This window comes from Chiloscyllium punctatum, chromosome 10, assembly GCF_047496795.1.
Source record: "Chiloscyllium punctatum isolate Juve2018m chromosome 10, sChiPun1.3, whole genome shotgun sequence".
Lineage (NCBI taxonomy): Eukaryota > Metazoa > Chordata > Chondrichthyes > Orectolobiformes > Hemiscylliidae > Chiloscyllium > Chiloscyllium punctatum.
The window spans coordinates 55,674,620-55,695,959 of record NC_092748.1 but is presented as its reverse complement, the minus strand read 5'-3'; the positions used below and the strand labels follow the sequence as shown (position 1 = coordinate 55,695,959).

General features: G+C 40.8%; 1 protein-coding gene across 5 annotated transcripts in view; it reads right to left on the bottom strand.

Annotated features, from left to right (window-relative positions):
- Positions 1–21,076, bottom strand: part of gpr155a (G protein-coupled receptor 155a) — a 57,855-nt gene extending 36,779 nt beyond the window's left edge. For 2 of the 5 annotated variants that reach the window (XM_072579186.1, XM_072579190.1), the window contains exons 1-2: positions 20,419–21,076; positions 9,228–9,733 (exon numbers count right to left, since the gene is read on the bottom strand). In XM_072579186.1, the coding sequence (XP_072435287.1) occupies positions 9,228–9,630 (403 nt within the window). In that variant the 5' untranslated portion in view covers positions 9,631–9,733; positions 20,419–21,076. Of the gene's footprint in view, positions 1–9,227; positions 9,734–15,868; positions 15,933–20,418 lie in introns of all 5 variants that reach the window. The other 3 variants (XM_072579187.1, XM_072579188.1, XM_072579191.1) reach the window with 3 other exon arrangements.
- Between the last annotated feature and the right edge of the window lie 264 nt (positions 21,077–21,340).

Sequence of the window (21,340 nt, the reverse complement as noted above, 5' to 3'; positions counted from 1 at the left end):
CACTTATTCCAGCCTTCAGAGCTGGGTTTGCTCAGTTGGCTAGACAGCTAGCATGGGATAAAAACAATAACTGCAGATGCTGGAAACCAAATACTGGATTAGTGGTGCTGGAAGAGCACAGCAGTTCAGGCAGCATCAAACGAGCAGCAAAATCGACGTTTCGGGCAAAAGCCCTTCATCAGGAAGGGCTGTTGCCCGAAACGTCGATTTCACTGCTCGTTTGATGTTGCCTGAACTGCTGTGCTCTTCCAGCACCACTAATCCAGTAGCTAGCATGGGATTCAGATAGCACCAAATAGAAGGATTTAATCCCTGTTCTGGCAGAAATGGATTTGAGGCCTGCTTCCTTGCCCTGCATAAACTGTGGTTTGGCAACCTTCAAATAATTGAGATGTCGACTCCAGTCACCATTATAGTAATTCAATCAATCCTTGAATGAACTCCATTCGTACATTTGATGCAGTCAAGCATGACCCGATGGGCCAAATGGCCTGCTTCCACATTGTAGGGATTGTATTCTATTCTATGAATTGCGCCATGTATCGTGATCAATTGCTTCTGATGAAAGATTACAGAATGGAAACATTAACTCACTCTCTCTCTCTATGTGCTGTCAGACCTGCTGAGTATTTCCAGCAGTTATTGGTTTTATTTCAGATTTCCAGCATCAGCAGCATTTTGGTTTCTCTATACTGCTTTGTCAGATGCACTGGAAGCTTCAGCAAATTTAGTGTCCTCCATGTGAACTTCCTTTTACCAAACGAACAGCACTGGTCCATCTGAACTGTCTACTGCTACGTTGTTAGGTCTTCCTTCACCTTCATCCATTGCATTGGCAGTTGTGACAAATGTCAAAACTTTCTGACTGCAGGAACTGAGCTCTGCAAACTCACATTCGTTCTGCACAGATCTTGCAAAATTCTTCACATTTCAGCTTTGAGTATTCTTTATATTTTCACTTTCATTCCCCTACCAAAAATCACATGAGCATATGTACATCAGGCACATAGATCTCCATCGGTTTGTACATTTGTTGGGACTCAGCTACACCATTTGAGTGAAAACCTGCACAGACCTGCTGTGCAGAAGATAAAGATTTCTACCGACGTGTTTGACAGTTGTTTTATTTTACGGGTATTTCCTTTCACTCAACGCACATTATGTGCTTAGAGTGCTATATCCGCAAAACACAACGAGCAAAGTAGCCATGGATTCCACTGGAGTAATCTGACAATATTCTTCTCAAGGGTTTTCAACTTGCAACTTAAAGAATATTAACAGGTACCTCACTCCAAGCTTTTATTTCACGCTATTTATACTTGTGCTTAAGATTCTTTAAGAGAGAAATAATTCAGGATGAACTCATCACCTTTCATTTTATACATAACTGACAATTTTTAAAGAGGAATTTTCACATGCTCTGGTAAATGAAAGGAGATGGAAAATACCAATAAACTTAAGCATGTATTTGTGAAGCTATTGCACCCAGGATTGATGAATGGCAATTTCTGACATAAATGCTAATAAGTAGGTAGCACAACTGAAAAACGCACTTATTTTAGTCACTTCATTGACGGTAGCGTGGAGAGCAAGACAAAATGAAACTTGCCCATCCAAGGTTCACCATCGGAGTGTGTGGCTTTTCTGCTTTCCTTCCCAATACAGAAAAAAGAACACAATTTGGATGATACCAAGCAGAGCATTTAAAAAAAAAAGCCATTGGATCCTTAAATCTTCCATGATGCACAATAACATCTCATATCATTAGCTTTGGACCAAAAAAAAACTTAGATTCCAGGAATAAAGCAGAACAATGTCCAGAATTATTCTATGTACAGCCAGACTTAGCAGGTGATTTAACTGTTGTGCAAAGGATGATGAATATATAGGTTGGCAACTGAAGGACTTTAACCGGTTTACTACAATACCATTGATGCAATACCCATGAAACATGGTTGTTTTTACCTATAAATACAGATAATGCAATAACTGCAGATGCTGGAAACCAGATTCTGGATTAGTGGTGCTGGAAGAGCACAGCAGTTCAGGCAGCATCTGAGGAGCACTAAAATCAACGTTTCAGGCAAAAGCCCTTCATCATGAATACAGGCAGAGCCTGAAGGTTGGAGAGATAAGTGAGAGGAGGGTGGGGGTGGGGAGAAAGTAGCATAGAGTACAATAGGTGAATGGGGGAGGGGACGAAGGTGATAGGTCGGGTGGGGTGGAAAGAGGGTGGAGTGGATAGATGGAAAAGATGATAGGGTGTTAGGACAGGTCATAAGAGCGGTGCTGAGCTGGAAGTTTGGAACCCAGGGTGAGGTGGGGGAAGGGGAAATGAGGAAACTGAAGTCCACATTGATGCCCTGGAGTTGAAGTGTTCCGAGGCAGAAGATGAAGCGTTCTTCCTCCAGGCGTCTGGTGGCGAGAGAGCGGCGGTAAAGGAGGCCCAGGACCTCCATGTCCTCGGCAGAGTGGGAGGGGGAGTTGAAATGTTGGGCCACAGGGCAGTGGGGTTGATTGGTGTGGGTGTCCTGGAGATGTTCCCTAAAGTGCTCTGCTAGGAGGCATCCAGTCTCCCCAATGCACAGACCGCATCAGGAGCAACGGATACAATAAATGATATTGGTGGATGTGCAAGTAAAACTTTGATGGACGTGGAATGCTCCTTTAGGGCTTTGGATGGAGGTGAGGGAGGAGGTGTGGGCGCAGGTTTTACAATTCCTGCGGTGGCAGGGGAAGGTGCCAGGATGGGAGGGTGGGTTGTTGGGGGGCCTGGACCTGACCAGGTAATCACGGAGGGAATGGTCTTTGCGGAAGGCAGAAGGGGATGGGGAGGGAAATATATCCCTGGTGGTGGGGTCTGTTTGGAGGTGGCGAAAATGTCGGCAGATGATTTGGTTTATGCGAAGGTTGGTAGGGTGGAAGGTGAGCACCAGGGGTGTTCTGTTCTTGTTACGGTTGGAGGGGTTGGGTCTGAGGGCGGAGGTGCGGGATGTGGACGAGATGCGTTGGAGGGCAACTTTAACCACGTGGGAAGGGAAATTGCAGTCTCTAAAGAAGGAGGCCATCTGGTGTGTTCTATGGTGGAACTGGTCCTCCTGGGAGCAGATACGGTGGAGGCGGAGGAATTGGGAATACGGGATGGCATTTTTGCAGGAGGTAAGGTGGGAAGAAGTGTAATTCAGGTAGCTGTGGGAGTCGGTGGGTTTGTAAAAAAATGTCGGTATCAAGTCGGTCGTCATTAATGGAGATGGAGAGCTCCAGGAAGGGGAGGGAGGTGTCAGAGATGGTCCAGGTAAATTTGAGGTCAGGGTGGAATGCGTTGGTGAAGTTGATGAATTGCTCAACCTCCTCGTATTGAGCAAAATTTGCATATTAAACAGCTTGCCAACTGCCTGTCTCATTATTGTTCTTAAATTTCAATGAAATTCCGTGACTTATTTTCAATATCTGGAAGTTTAGCAAATTGGATGCATTTCTATACATTTCAAGCATACTTCTGGGGTCTGTCTCAATGACCAGTAGGTGAGTAGAATATGGCAGAACCAAACCAAACACATTTTAAATAAATATTCATGGTTTATCATGTTTTCATTGCTTTGACATTCTAGGTTGATGTGTTTAACAAGACAAATTTAATCTAGTTGCTCCCTGAGAAATGTATATTTAAATTTTTAGGTACCTTTGGCATTTGGCAACCAATCCAATATTAATAATTTCAGAATCTGAAGTGGAATTATTTTATTTTGCTTTTAATATTCAAAATACACAAACAATAAACTCACCCAAGTTAAAAAAAAGGAATTGCCCTGAGGCACATTGCATTCAATAAGGCACTCCTTGACAACCAATTATCATAATTGTTGAACACTGCAGAAATACAGATAAACATGTTTTATTAAGGTCCTCCCTTGTAAGATCAGCACAAGGACCAGATAAGCCAGTTTCTATCGAGTTTTTATTATTTTTTTTAAAATGAACAGGAACCGTTCACATTTGCCATCTCTACCTTTAGATGTTAAAATGTGACAGACAGAGCCAGTAACGGTTTAAAAGAAAAACCAAAATTTCTGGAGAAACTCAGCAGGTCTGGTAACATCTGTGGAAAGAAAGCAGGGTTAATGTTCCAAATCCACTTCTGAAAATGGGTCACTAGACTCTAAACATTAACCCTGCTCTTTCTCCACAGATGCTGCTGATCGGCTGAGTTTCTGCAGTAATTTCTGCTTTCGTTTCAGATTTCCAGCACCTGCAGTTCTTTGGTTTGTACCATTAACAATTTAGTTCCATCATGCTTACAGCTAAATATTATGTCAAATGATATGTTACATGTAACAAATTAGGCTTATTGCATTGAGTGAAATCATCCCTTTCTATCTACATCAAAAATGAAACTCAAGGTGATGCAAAGTGGCATATTATTATACTAAGATATTGTATCCGAGTCCTATAAACTTGGTACATTTCATAAGAAATAATCAGTTTAGCTACCCAGAGATTGAAAGCAGATTGGATGATATTTTATATTGGTGCAGTACAAGTTAGTTAATTTAGGAAGAAATTTAAACAGGAGAAACACTTTTCCTCTATGTTTGCCGTTAATCATTTTAAACCTATAAACTCAAGTTAACATGTACCAGAGCAAATACCTGTGCTACCACCATACTTCAGTTTTTGTGAAGTGGAGAGATTCATTGATTTAGGTTCCATGTCTGGAAGAATAGCAAATTCTCCATACATCTTCCATCAAAACCCCTCAAATTTGAATATCTCTATTATCACAGAATCTCTACAGAGTAGAAGCAGGCCATTTGATTCATCCAATCCACATGGACCTTCTGAAGAGCATCTTACTCACATCCATCCCCCTACCCTATCCCTGTAACCGTGCATTTACCATGGCTAATCTACCTAGCAAGCACATCTTTGGACCTTATGGGCAATTTAGATAGCCAATCAACCTAACCTGCACGTCTTTGAACTGTGGGAGGAAATCCATACAGACAGGGAGAATGTGCAAACTTCACTCAGATAGTTACCCAAGGGTTTAATCGAACCAGAGTCTCTGGTACTGCAAGAGAGCAGTGTTACCCACTGTGCCTCCCTTAGGCAGATTAGACCCTCACAACACTTGCTGTTCTAAGGACAACAATGCCAGCTTCGCAAATCTCTGTACAGTACATGACTGAAGTTCCTCATCCCTGACAACCCGAGTAAAATCTTCTCAGTACTTTTTTTTTTAAAAAGCCCTCATATTCCACCTAAGTATAGTGCTCAGAATTATATACGACATTCAAACTGAGGATTCTTATATTATTTTATAGTCATGTATTAAGAATCCTCAGTTTGAATGTCGTATATAATTCTGAGCACTATACTTAGGTGGAATATGAGGGCTTTTTAAAAAAAAAGTACTGAGAAGATTTTACCAGGGTTGTCAGGGATGAGGAACTTCAGTCATGTACTCTACAGAGATTTGCGAAGCTGGCATTGTTGTCCTTAGAACAGCAAATGTTGTGAGGGCCTAATCTGCCGAAGGGAGGCACAATAGCTCAGTGGGTAACACTGCTCTCTTGCAGCACCAGCGACTGTAGCTTGCATAGTGCACAGGGAGAGGTGGCAGATTGTTACAGCTTGGAAAACTGAACAAGAGAGGGAGAACATGAAGCTGTATGGCACTGTGTTACATCAGTGTCACACCTACAACATGAGCCAGCAGCTTAGGCAGCAACACACTTCAACCAAATGGCCTTGACTGAAAGTTGAAGGAGACCTATCTCTAGTGGGATCAAGGGGGACCCGAGTCATTCAGGGGATATTGCCAGTCAATCAAGGGGAATATCTGATTCAAGTGCTGGGAATAGGCCACTGTCAGTTCTGCAGGTTAGGTGAAGCAATGCTGGGATTAGTCTACGGTTTTCTTGCACTGAGGGAAAGGAGGGACTAAGCATGATGACAGTGGATGGGATGCAATTAATAGTGATGCATGAACAGAGTGTTAAGGTGTTCTGAGTGTATGATAGGAAGTGCAGAACGCAGAAGTGATTGTAGTTTGGGAAAATGAAGTGCATTAGAGTCATTCAGTGTCCATGATGTATGCAATAGTGAGAGTTATAGTCCATGAACCTTAGTGAGGCTACTTTGCATTGACAGAGCTAGAATGAATGGTGGCTTGAGAGAGTATGAGAGTATTTACTCTTGGGGAGCACACAAGATCAATAACCTTCTCCCTGCACTGTGGTGTGTTGCATTTCTCCTGCACACTGCCTTGACCCTGGTCTCTACCTTGGTCCAGGCTGGGTGAATCTGGTGGCATGTCCTCTTTTGTTGGAGGCCAGGAAAAAGAATGGTCCTCTTCTCCAGCTGGGAAGCGAGATGCCAGATTGTCTTTCTGGGTCGTGACTTCAGTAATAACAGTGGACCAACACAGTGTGAAGGGCAGTTCCTGGTTTACACCATATGAAGTGGTTTGCAGCTAGAGGTTAAATACAGTGCTAGTGGCATGAATGTTACTAAATTCCAAAAGCAATAAGCATTTCCATCATTCCAGTTGCAAGATTCCACAAAAACAGATGAGGCTAATTGCATAATTAATGAGGTAAAGAGCAGAAGGTTGCAAGAGAAATGTCAACATAACGGACCAGATACCATGAATCTCACTTAAAAACATTTGGCAAAAAAAGGAAAATATCACCCTACGTTTCAAGTCAAATATGATTCTTCAGAAATGTTAGTATTATTTAATTTAATTTGCCTGTTCTTCCACTTCCTAAATTCACAAGACTGTCTATGGTGATAAATATGGAGATTGTATACACTAGCAGTATTTGACAGTTTAGATTTCTAAAATGGAGTCAGATCAATTTGGATTCAATTCCGTGAAGATAGTCTTTTTTAAAAGAAAAGGTCAGGCTGCCACATGGAGCAGTAACCTAACTGCATAATTTCCAAGCAAACATGTAGAGTCATAGAGATGTACAGCATGGAAACAGACCCTTCGGTCTAACCTGTCCACGCCGATCAGATATCCCAAACCAATCTAGTCCCACCTGCCAGCACCCAGCCCATATCCCTCCAAATCCTTCCTATTCATATACCCATCCAAATGCCTCTAATTCAATTAAATGTCCATCAGGGCAAATGAAGTGTTAATTAATGGAATATTCATACTGCTGAGTTTACAACAGACAGAGAAAATAGACTAGAGGCCACTAATTTAGTTTTGACATGAGTCCAGAAGAATCAGGAATTCACTTAAGAAGAACAGTTTTCTCCTAGCAAATGGATCAAGGTTTTGGTTCAGGAGAACAGCAGAAGAGATTAGCTTGAAGAGTCTCCAATCTGTTAGAAATTGTATAGAAGCTTTCAAAGGTATCAGCCCTGAAGACAGGTTTAGGCCATTAGCAGTGAAAGAAGGAACAAGCCAACAAAAACAAAAAAAATCAGGAATATGTAAACCGTCTCAGCAGCCCAAGAAGGAGAACTGGAAAAGTCAGTTAAGTTTCTCTGGGTTGAGATCTGCTGCTAGGAAACAAGAAAAAAAATTGTTTATTTACTTCTGTTACAATCTTTCTAAACTGTCATGTATATACATTTGGTTTTTCCTTTTGTGTAATTAACTTATGTTCTTCTGTTAAAGAACACTTGCACCTTTTTATGAATATGTGCAGCGACTAATCAGTCCTCACCTACCACCCCACCAACCTCCAGATACATCGTATCATCCTTCGTCATTTCTGCCACCTCCAAACAGACCCCACCACCAAGGATATATTTCCCTCCCCTCCCCCATCAGCATTCTGGAAAGACCACTCCCTCCGCGACTCCCTTGTCAGGTCCACACCTCCCACCAACCCGACCTCCACTCCCGGCACCTTCCCCTGCAATCGCAAGAAATGCAAAACTTGCGCCCAAAGCTCCCCCCTCACTTCCCTCCAAGGCCCCAAGCGATCCTTCCATATCCATCACAAATTCACCTGCACCTCCACACACACCATTTACTGCATCCGCTGCACCCGATGTGGCCTCCTATACATTGGGGAGACAGGCCGCCTACTTACGGAACATTTCAGAGAACACCTCTGGGACACCCGGACCAACCAACCCAACCGCCCCGTGGCTGAACACTTTAACTCCCCCTCCCACTCTGCCAAGGACATGCAGGTCCTTGGCCTCCTCCATCACCAGACCATGGCAACACGACACCTGGAAGAAGAGCGCCTCATCTTCCACCTCGGAACCCTCCAACCACAAAGGATGAATGCAGATTTCTCCAGATTCCTAATTTCCCCTCCGCTCTCCCCTGCCCCTTATCTCAGTCCCAACCCTCAGACACAGCACCATCTTCTTGACCTGCAATCTTCTTCCCGACCTCTCCGCCCCCAACCCCTCTCCGGCCTATCACCCTCACCTTAACCTCCTTCCACCTATTGCATTCCCAACGCTCCTCCCCCAAGTCCCTCCTCCCTACTTTTTATCTTAGCCTGCTTGGCACACCTTCCTCATTCCTGATGAAGGGCATATGCCCAAACATCGATTCTCCTGCTCCTTGGATGCTGCCTAACCTGGTGTGCTTTTCCAGCAACACTTTTTTCAGCTCTGATCTCCAGCATTTGCAGTCCTCACTTTCTCCCAGTGACTAATCACCATTGTAACTAACTGCAAAAATTGAATTTATGATTTATTAAGCCAGATTGCTCTCTAGGATCTGACTTATCCATTTATTAACATTAGCTCGTATCTGAAACCTGTTCCTCTCTCGCAAGATTCCACTTCTAACATATGTACCATTATACATATACTGCAACTTTAAATCCTCATTTAAAGTACACAGCATTTTATTACCAGAGATGATTTATTGAGCGAAATATTTCGTTTAAACAAACAAAGGATATTTTCTAAACTAAATTTGCCACAGTGGAAACAGCTATTTGCCATGTCTTGAGAACAGGTCCACCACTAACAGACATTATTTATCATTAGAATTAAAGGATTTATAGTAAGTAGTTATTTTCCTGAAATTCTTAACATTTATATCAAAAAAAAGGGAGAGGAGTTAGCAAAAAGATCTGGATACTTGATCATCTATACTCCCTCCTCATTGTTTTAATTACTTCTCCTCAAGCTAAATAGGAAAGGGAGCTGTAGTTTAAACTTGGAACAAATGCTGTACTAAACTTGAATACTACAAAAGTTAAGTTAAATTAAGTTGCTTAAAACAGACTTACCTATAGGATATCCCAAAGCAAAATCATTACTCTGTGTAGCAAAAATTGGGAAGAGTCCAGCTTTCCCAAATCGGTTTTCAGGACTTGCTATCAGGAGAGTCAGCGTACAAACTATTATGAAAACTGTAACCTTAGCCACAAGAACACTCCAAAGAAAATTCCAGTTTACGTGAACGAAGTTTAAAACTACCATGTTCTTAAAAAGGAGGCCAGGCAGTGCAAACTTCGAAACAAAGCTTCCTAAACCTTTGGCTTGTGTAGAAGTAATGATGTTCACTCGTCCAGCAACATATCCACAAAGAATAATGCCAAAACACTCTAGAAGAGCTGGGAAAAGTCTATCAATAGACATTGAAGGAACAAAGCTCACAGAGGAATTTGTGCCAATCTCCAAAACTGCCATTCTGTTAACTTCCAGGCTGTTTGAATTACAGGCAAATTGGAATTTATGATGCGAGTCAATGATGATATCGTTGTTATATCAAATAAAAGGTGCCCATTGGGTCCTGAAAGAGAAAGAAAAACAATAACAATTTGATCAGGTTTTTACTCATAGCATTAAGAAACAAATAGCGATTATCTTTTACAATCTCCTCCCTCTCTGATGGCAATGATCCAGAGCAGATCTGTCTGATTGTAATCATATCAAAGAAATGCTCACTTGTTGCCCACATGTTTTGCAGCTACTCTTCAGAGTCTGGCCACTCTGAAATAGCTCCATTGCAGCCTGTTATCTAGGCCTCAAAACAGTACAAAGGCAATGACACCACAAACACACAGTATGCCAGAGGATCTCAACTGTCCCTTAAGAGTAGCAGCTAACCCATAGAGATTAACTCAAAAGTAAATGTAATGAAATTTCTGAACGTATTGTGGTTTTTTGTTTTTGTTATGTTCCACTTAAACATTTATGCAATATTTATTGATCAATATCAAATGTAATGATTTTAAAATTTCTTTTAAAATATTAAACACTTCTAAGTGTAATTAGCATTTCTGATTTATTTTAACACTCAGTGTCATTAAATAATTTCCAGAGAATGAATATAGGTGAGTGCTTTAAGTAAAGGGCTGAGGAAAGAGGAAAGTGGGTAAGGAGGTGGGCAGGTGAGAAGGCTGGCAGGGTTGTAAGGTGACAGGTAAGTGAGGTGAGGTGGCAAACAGAGAATGAGGGTTCAAAGGAGTCGGTTCAGGTCAGAAGATGTCACAGTGGGCCTGGTCAGGGGCGGGGAGTAGAGAGGTGATGGATAAGATCAGGTCAGCCAATTTGATTGGGGGATAGAGTGTCAGAGAGAGTTAGGGGCATCAATTCTAGGGTTGTATCAGAGGGAAGTCATGTTTTGGGGGTCAAGTCAGGCATTTGGAGGTGTGTATGTGTATGTGTGTGTGTGTTTTCCTGATTATGCTGCTACAACGACCATCTCCCAATCAGAAGATCTAGGTCATTAGTTCATTGCTGACGCACGATTCAATGGCTTCTGGTTCCTCATTCAAGACCTAGTGTCTCTTATTCTATTGGTGGCACAAATGTTTTGTGGTCAAGCCTGATTTAAATCTCACTTAACACATCAACATAACCAGTTACATTATGGGTCACTAAATACCATAGGGACAGCAGCCATGCTCATTCTTTACTTTCCATAATCCACAGGCATTAATGCAAAGGGTACAGTCCAAGTATTTTGGCTAAGATGAGCCTTATCTTTACACCTGGAGATTCAGCTGTCACTTCCTACACTTAAATTTCTCAAGATATTTCAATCCTTCTTTTGTGTCATAAATTTACTTGGCTCCAAAAGAAAACATAGGTATAAAGTTGTTTAACAATTGAATAACCAATGATCTGTGGCTTTCTGCACCTCATGACCTACCATCATTGTTTAAATGAAGGGTTTTCTATCTGAAATATTTTCTCTTTGCAGATATTGCTAGGCCTGTTTTCTATTTTTAACATTTTCTGATTTCATTTCAATGTTGTGGATCTAGTTTCTCCCCTACATAGTCATACTTATTCAGTTATTGTAATTCCACTAATTAATAAGGTAAGTAATGATTGAAATCTCTTTGCTAAAAGTTGTACAAGAACCATTAAATTAATAAACTATCAATGCAATAGCATAGTATTTTTGATAACGAGCACTGACATAATATGCTGAATTCTTCTTTGGTGTAGAGTTCAATAATTTCACACAAGACAGGAAACTTGCCTCCTTCACCAAACCTAACAGGCAACCGACAATACGTAGAGATGTTTAATTCAGTGCCAATCTCAGAGTTTTCCAAAAAGCATAAAAGTACTTGTGTTAAGACTAAATGTTGTTTTTCTACCTTAAGGGAACCTTGAAGTGTATTTGGGTAGGGCAGGGGATTTGGGTTAAGTTAGGAGACTCAGGAGCTGTCAGAGTGAATCTGGGCAGGTGTTGGGTGCAGGGTGCAGGGAGCAGGTAGGGATGATCAAGCTTGGCCAGGGTTGCAGCGTTGTTGGGAAGGAATAGGGCTCAGTTTCAGGGGAACTTTGGAGTACGACTTCATGAAGAGCATTGCAAAGCCCATAGTGATACAGTTTACTGTTTAGTTCGGTGTTTGCAATTTTAGCTGCTTCACTGAACAAAAATATTCTGCATTAGGTTCATGATCCTGCCCTTATATATGTTTCCACTTACTTTGATTGTTAGGGCAAAGGAAGGAATTAACTAACAAGTAATTATTGCCAACAGCAAGTAGTATTATTTTATGCAGCAATATTGAATGATGTGCTCGAAAGCTGCTTTATCAGAGAGAAGTGAGCCAATAGAATAAACAAGTACAACAACTCATGAAGCGTTTTGAGTCATAAAGATTTTCTCAGGTGCTTCGCAAAAACATACATAGCTCACTAACTCAATCTCTCAGATACTTTAACATAATCAGAATCAGCGCATCCAATTATTTGATGTAAATTCCAACTATAGTTTATGTATGGTTTTAAAAAAACTGATTACACACAGAGATACTATGTTTCTTACAGCAAATTACATCTAAGCTATTTTGGGGAGAGATGATTTTATTATCTCAAAAGAAATGGGGCTGTAGGAGAAGCAGATGAAGCAACATTACTCAGACATTTAACTGTATCCCCTTGACATTCAACAGAACCATCACAAAGCTAATCTCACTCCCACTATTAACATCCTAAGAATTACCATCGACTGGAAGCTTAACTAGAAAAAAAAACTCCTGAATACCATGACAATGGCAGCACATCAGAGGTTTACAATTCTACAGAGAGTAACTTATTTCCTAACTCTCTAAAGCTGTTTACCTTTTACACAGCACAGGAAAGGCATTTGATTAAATACATTTGGCAGGGAGAGTGCAACTCCAAAACATTCAGAAGTTCAACACCATCCAGGAAAAGGCACCCTGTTTCACCAGGACCATAGTCTACCTCCTCAAACTTTCACTCTTTCCACCACTGGAAGACATTGGAAGTAGTACAATACATCTACAGGATGCACTGCAGCAAATTATCAAGTCTCCTTCCATACCTACAAGCTAGGCTACCAAGAAAAAAAAGACTACAAACACTTGGGAACACCGTCATCTGCATGTTGCCATGAATCATCCTGACTTGGAAATATAACTATCATTGTCAATGAGTCAAAATCATGGCATTCCTACTCCAACAGCACTGTGGATGTACCAGTACACTGACTATAGCCTCTCAACTGCATCAACCCACCAACTATCTTCTCAAGAGCAAGAAGGAATGATCAATTAATGCTGGCCTCATCAATGTGCCTAAATAATTAAAAAACAAACAAACCAAGTGACTAACACTATCAAGACTACTCCCCTAGGGGTAACAATCTATAAACTACAATCCCAGGCTATATGGGTGGAGTGTTTGAAATCCATATGCGAATAATTACGTTAAATAGAGAGAGAAACATGTGGTTGATAAATTCAGCACATCTATTAATAGTAAATTCACATCTTATTCCTGTTTCAGATTCAGTTTATTCTTTGTCATTTTAATATTGCATCTGAGTCTATAATAATAAATATTCTGTGGTTGTAGATCAGCTGTTGACAAAACAACTTGCTCAGTGGATCACAAGAATAGCTTCTTAAATTGCTAGGCAATTATGAATACAGGCCTAACGAAATTAGTGTAATCCTTCTTTTAAAAAAAACTGATGCTAAATTAGGAGCAACAAATTATTCAAAGAAACATAGAAATTAGGAGTGGGCATAGGCCATTCAGCCCTTTGTGCCTGATTCGCCATTAATTGTGTTCATGGCTAATCATCCAACTCAATAGTCTGTTCTTGCTTATCCCCCATATCCCCTCATCCCATTAGCCCCAAGTGCTATATCCAAATTCTTCTTGAAATTATACAATGTTTTGGCCTCAAATACTTGAAACAAAATATTTGAAATGCATTCCTTCTGGAATTAGTAGTTATAAGACCTCTGAATTTGATTTAAAATGTTAAACCAGCAAAATCCTATAGGAATTATTGGAACGTCTTATCCAAAGGGTAGGAAGAGTATACCAAGTAAACAGCTTCATGAGAAGCAGCAAAATCCTTCCAGTCAGGAAGCTTTCCTGCAGCATGACAAACCCTGGGAAAGCAACCAAAGGCAAACATATTACTGTTACCAAAGTTCAGTCTGCCATATTGGATCTAGAGGGAACTGACTATTTTCTTTGTCCCATGTGTCCATTGGTGACAAAGATTGAATTAAAAGGCAGGTGATATTACTAATTTTATACATTAGACTGTATATAGCTAAGTATCCAGGTTCGTTAAATTAACAAATAAAGAACTAGTTTATTGCAAAACAAAACTTGCTCAAGTGAAGTTTACGAAAATGTACACAAACATACACATTAACCCCCAGGTCTGACAAATACAAAACACTACAAAGAGAATGTTTTTTAAAGAGAAAAAATAAAGATAACATTTGGAACAAAAAAAACCTATTCACAGATTTTTCAATTGCTGGCCGCAGCCAAAGACACCTTCCACACAAGCTACTTGCACTGGGGATCAGTTATAGCTGACTGAATTACTTTCAGAGACAGTGTGTAGATTCAAACTTCTCTTTTAAGAACGCTTCACTTGTTGTGATGAGGCCTTCCAATAGGATTTCAAGTCACAAATTTGGATGGAGGGGGATCAGAGAAACAGAAGGTAAAGTCTATTCCCCTGTGGCAACTTCTTTCTGACTATCTGTTTAAAACCAGTTGTTTTGCATTCATAATCTGGGTTACGTAACTCTCTCTGAAAGTTACATACTCTATCTTTCCATTCAAGCAGTTTATTACAAATTTAAAATTGCAAACTTAAATACAATAGCTTCAAGCAAAGCTTTCTTTTCAAAAGGTTCGAGATATGTATAAATATCCAACTGATATTATAAAATTAACATTTCACCTACCATATTCATAACACACTTCCACTAAATATTTAAAAAGTGTGTTTATACCATTATTCTTTTGTTACAAAATCCACATGGTAATATGAATGCTACAGACACATTAATAACTGTGCTATGTGAATGAATTCTGTAATATTAATTGGGTATATGGGTAAATTCATTGTTCTCTTTAAATAATTCACTGCATGCACTTTCACACTTAAATTGTGTTGCTTAAGAAATGACACTCAAGTGGAACACTCAGTCTCAATGCACCATTCTTTCCTATTTAACTTTCTTCAGGCTGCAGTCCAATTCAAATCCTATTGGAGGCTAATATTTTTAAGGTGGAGCAACAATTACCACATGTCTGCATTTATCCCATCAGTACATATATAAACAGAGTTACAGCCAATAATTCCACCAAGTCGTGCAGGTGCAACAGCTATAATTCAATAAGGAATGCCCCATGCAGGGAACAAACAGGCCGCACACAATGTTCGATTTGAGATACATATTTGCTTCTTAATACACACAAAACTTAGAGAATGTAGAGCTCAACAATTTGGCTGCACTCAGCAATAATAAGTTAAATAGAACCATTGGAGACAGCCACTAACAGAAGAAAATTAAAATGCTGTCCCAAACTAAAAAACAGACAACTTATTTATATCTCTACAACAAACAGTAAAATGCTACTATGCAGCTGCATAGAGCAAAGCAGAAGGAAACTTCTAAATGTTACAACAAATAGCGAATAATTCAATTATCCAGGGAATGTGCTCCAAGTTGGTAACAGGAAAACACTCAGAAATTATTTTCATGCAGGCACAGGTAAGGACTAGTGCAATCAGGCCCAGACTTAGCTGATTAAGTTCTTCAAACCTAAGACTGAAATGAAGAATGGGTCTCATGATGAAATAAAAAAGGATGCTAATGCCTAAGACCATATGCCCGGGGCGGGGGGAAAGGAGGAGGACAGAGGACGAGGAGGAGGACAAGGTGGAGGAGGAAATCAATGCTGGGGGATAACAGACAAAGAGTTAAGTTGCTAGGATCATTACACTTCTTGAACCAATAACCATTCATACTGCCAAAGACACTGATTTGATGAACACTTTTGTGCAACCCTTACATCAGATGTTGATCATTTAAAAATAAAATTATGTTTGGTAATGTATCTTTGAAGAAAAATGTGAAAGTAACAAGTTCTGTTTAGATCATGTCCCACTTACTGTGCACACATTCCTTTGGTAAGCTTCTTGAAACTCAAATCCTAGCATGATCATCACTGAATTTCTGAAAGTAAGATTCAATTACATTGTACTTTAATGCATGCTAAACTATGTATGTTATACACTGAAGCACAATTATTAGAATTATATTAAATAAATTAACAATTAGTTAAATTATTTTAATATCTTCAAATTTATCAAAGGGAGACATTCAAGAGCTGCTTGGTTTAGGGCTTTGAAGGGCAAAAGACTAGATTTTTGTTTAAAGATTCTGATGTAAACTGTTATACAGAAAGTATAACTTCCAATCAGTAAAAGCAATGCAGCCTCTCAGTTTTACATCCACGTGTTCCTTGGCCTTTACTCCAGAGAAATCCTATGCTCCAACTAAACCTATTTGCCAGTTTCTGAAATCTAGTCTGGGAACAGACTAATTTTGCGAACTAGCTTGCTTTACCCAAGAGAAAAAACTATGCAAATTCCTCTCCGGTCTCTGGCCACTACCTGCATTTAGTGACAATTCCATTAATTTTCTCCAAGACAGTTGCTTTGATTTTTACTGACTTCAAATCCAAAAGTGTAACTGCACTTACAATCTGCTTCAATGTACCTGAAATTCAGCTTCTGATCTAAAGTTGTACTGTTTCTTCCTCTCCTTGACGAAAATCACCTACTATGAAGGAAGGGCTCATGCCCGAAACGTCGATTCTCCTGCTCCTTGGATGCTGCCTGACCTACTGCGCTTTTCCAGCAACACATTTTTAGCTCTGATCTCCAGCATCTGCAGTCCTCACTTTCTCCTACTATAAAGGATAGTCAAAGAGCCAGTGTCATCCCGTACAAATTGAACGTCACATGTTTATCTCTTTCATATTTTCAACACCATTGACCAAACAATCCTTTTCCAACAACTCTAGCACAGATTAATCCTTTGAGTTGTTGCTCTACATTAATTCAGCTTCATTACCTGTTTATCCTCTACCCTAAATACTGAACGTGTCCTACCCTCCCTGAAAAATCAAACATGATACCCCATTGTCATGATACATCATTCAATTTTCTTATAAAGTGTTAACTGTCCCTCAAATCAATTGCTGCAGATATACTGCACCATATTGTGCACATGCATTATGAACATTTAGGAGCAAACAAGCTGAATGCAACGTCCACAATATCGCTTACTAGCTTCATGGGACATGCCTTTCTCCCCAACGTTACAGGAATTGTCCAGACCTTTTCCAGTCCCAAACTGAAAAGAGACCAAATGATGACACCAATATTATTGAACTTGTTGTGATCTTTTCATTGCAGTTACTAAGTTAAGGAGAAGTTAGATAATCAGTTAGCCAAGTAAATAAGCACTAGCTGAACTGTCACAAGACTGGACTGTGGCACAAAACATCAATGTCACAGCCAACACTAATTTGGCTTAAACTATTTTAATATTAACTCAGTCACATTTTACTGCACTTATTTTTAACTCTTTAGGCTGTTACATTTATGTCCTTTCTGCCATACATTCTGAAAAATTTTGGCTGTTTTAGTGTTTTCTTTCACGCTCAAAATATTAACCACAGAGTCATAGAGATGTACAGCACAAAAATAGACCGTTCGGTCCAACTCATCCATGCCGACCAAATACCCTAACCCAAATTAGTCCCATTTACCAGCATTTGGCCATAAGCCTCTAAATCCTTCCTATTCATATACCCATCCAGATGCCTTTTAAATATTGAAATTGTACCAGCCTCCACCACTTCCTCTGGCAGCTCATTCCATTTACACACCACCCTCTGCGTGAAACAGTTGCCCCTTAAGTCCCTTTTAAAACTTTCCCCTCTCACCCTAAACCTATGCCTTCCAGTTCGAGACTCCCCCAACCCAAGGAAAAGACCTTGTGTGTTTAGCCCATACTTGCCCCATAATTTTGTAAACCTCTATAAGGTCATCCCTCAGCCTCCGACGCTCCAGGGAAAACAACCCCAATCTTTCAGCCTCTCCCTATAGCTCCAACCCTGGCAACATCCTTGTAAATCTTTTCTGAACCCTTTCAAGTTTCACAACATCACTCTGATAGGAAGGAGACCAGAACTGCACACAATATTCTTAAAGGGGCCTAACCAATGTCCTGTATTGCCGCAACATGACCTCCCAACTCCAAAACTCAATGCTCCAATAAAGGAAAGCATACAAAATGCCTTCTTTACTATCCTACTAACCCCTGTCTCCACTTTCAAGGAACTATGAACCAATTGGATTGTTTAATTATTGTCAAACATGAAAGATGGATTTTCTTTTAAGTATTGCAATCACGGGTTATGGGAAAATGCAAGAAAGTAGAGTTGGTTACTATCAGATCAACTATGATCTCACTGAATGGGAAACCAGAATCAGTGGGCTGAATGACCTATTTCTGCTCCTATGTCTTATAGGTTTATAGTCTACCACATCCCTGACACCCCAACAAGCAACTGCTGTTAGACTATTCCTTTCCCAGACTGTCAGATTTACTTCCTTCAAATTAGCAAGCTATCTGTAGAGAAATTTTTCCTGTTAAGGATCACAATGAAAATGATGGCCAGTATTTTCCATTTCAAACTTAAACTATGGCATGCATATGTTAAAGATTGTCCCCTCTGCTACGGCCCTTGGCGGGTTTTTTGGCACAATTGCATATTTTTAACCTTATTATCTATACAAGTGAGATGTTTCACAAGTGACTCAGCGAATCACAAATATAAGTGAGTGCTAAGTCCTTGGTCTGGGCAGGACCTTTCAGAGTTGAAACTGCTGGGGCCAGCTGGACACCATTTCACTTGCTGTACACCAGGAACTTCCCAGGAGCCTGTGTTGTTTCTCCAGACTTCCCGTACCCTCTTGATGGTACCATAGAAGGAGCAGAAACATGCTCCTCACTTCAGTGATGCTTCCTTGCAGGTTCTGGGAAAGAAGGGAGGTCCCATCCCCAGGAAACAGATCCACGTGTCCTGTCTGATCTCAGGTAGCTTCAAAGATCAGTGCCCGTGGACTTCACCAGTGCCCCTAGATACAGAAGAAATTTAATCATCTGCTGCACTCTGCAAAGATAAATAACACTGCCTTCTCTCAATCAGCTTATATTCACTGGGCACCACTCAGTCTAACTGTGCCACAATGCTAGTATCTCTCAAAGGGCAATAGTTACAAGCATTAGCATCTTGTATAGTGTATATGGGCTTACAGCCAAATCCTGCTTTTAAAATACAAATCCTTCATGGGTACAGTGCTTCCTACTCGCTTACTATGGCTGGCCCACCCCCTGGAATAGTCATGTATACTCAAACTGTTCCTGCACCCATTGTCATCACATTCAACCTCTCCCTTTACCTCACTGCAGGACTAAGGTCTCCCTCAACCCCAAACAGTGCACCAAGGGGAGGGGGGAACGACAGACATTATACCATTTGAGAAGTGGGAAACTGAGTTGGCTGGGGAAGACCTGGATTACGCCTGTTTCTGTGGCAATGACAAACAAGGAAAGAGCAATGAAGCAAGTAAGCAACATTGTGGACATGCAGTCTGCCCATCTCAGATGTGCATGAGGCAAACACATTAGTCTACAAGAGCTATTATGCATCTTCAGCAACTAATTATTTCTCTACTCTTCTGCAAGGACTGGTGCCATACAGAAGTCATACAGAAGTGACCGATCAGCATCACTATTTCTGAGGACAAAGGCTCTGACACCTCAGATAACCCACAAATAAGCTATTCACCTAAAACTTTCACCAGCACTGTGACAGTCACCTTGGTGGGTACTTAACTAGAGTAGACTTGAGGACACAATCTGCTGAGCACAACACTCCACATGTCCCCATCCAGTGGAGGAAGAAAAACTGATAACGCTGAACAGCCAGAAACCAGGCACTTGCTCAACCCTATCCAAATGATGTGGCCATAAATGACATGCTTAACCAGCAGAGCAGGGAACAGCAGGTAGATGTACCACAGGCCGGAATGAATATTGGAGGAGTCCTTCCACATTCTCACTACTATGGTGGCTACCTCGACTGAAAGTGGTAGCAGTTGCCTTGGAGAACCAGGTCCAGCAGAAGCTCAGTGACTGCCAGATATTGGCTTGGAGCTGCACCCCATTTATGCTCAGCACTCTTGGCTGAAACAATTTGAGTCATTTAGTTCTTCATTAACTTAAGAATTTCTCATGTTTCGGTAATGAATACTCTAAATTCATAGCTCTGTCTGCAGAGTTCCACTTTGCTTCAGCAAGCTTTAGTATTTCCAACACACCATGCTGTAAAATGAAGACCCAGTATTAAAAACATTTTGGCATTATTGCAGCTTGAAACAAAAGAAATTATTTATTTCTGAAATGCTACATAATAGATACTGTGGGCACTTTAAACCACTTCACAGTAACACTTCACAAGAGAAGTAGAACAAATGTTTGAAATAAACAAGTACTAGATTACATACAGACAATATTTATAAGTTAAGTAACAGCATTAAGATTTCGAGCAAGTCATACGACATGCCACTTATTGCTTCTTTACCTCTTTGCAAATCTCTTCTGTTACTGATTTATTTCTCTCGGCTTTAATGAAGTATTATACCAGAAGTTAATCTGCCTGGTCTTTCCACCGATGTTGAAGGATCTGCTTTTTGTAGGGGGTTCACTGGAACAATATATGCATCGTCCCAAATAGAGCACCAACGTGATTTTAGATTTTACTGCGCATTTGAGAGTCAATGGCGCAATAATGCCTAATCCAACAACTGACATTTGCAACATCAAACGTGACAGGAATCCTAGTGGCCCCGTCCATTTCAGCTCTGTAACCCCTTAATAATCCAAGCAAGCCAGCAGCACAGAGCATTGTACCATTAGCTAGAGGTACAAAGCTTGGTAAAATATTTCTGCTGATCGTCACTGTCGCAAAATCTGGGCATGAAAATTAATCCAAACGCTGCGGTGGAAGTCAGACGCTAAAACGGCGCTTTCACAAGAAGGCTGTACCTAACAGAAGCACGAATGTTTCTTTACTGCAGAATGCACTGAAAGACTGTTACCCCGGCACATTACTGCTTGATCTCGTCCTTTTCCCCCTCGAGATTTCCCTGTGCTGCCGAACCGCACTTCCCGCTCCGCCTCTCCTCTCCACCCCATTTCAGCAGAAGCTGTGCTGAGGAAGTGCGCCCCGCTCTGCCAGCCAGCGGATCTGACTCCCCCCCCCGAGGAGATTTACCGCAGCCGAGTTGCTGCGGCTGCTGCTGTCATTCACTGCTGTGTGTTCAAAACGCTGCAGTGGGAGGGGGAGGCGAACGCCGAGGTGGTGCACGCGTTGTGGCCCCGCTTTTGAACTTCGCTTGTGATTTCAAACAAACCTGTTGACTATAACCTGGTATTGTCTGACTTCTGACCTTTTCCACCCCAGTCCAACATGGGCACCTCCACATTGTACTTTATTGGTCAAC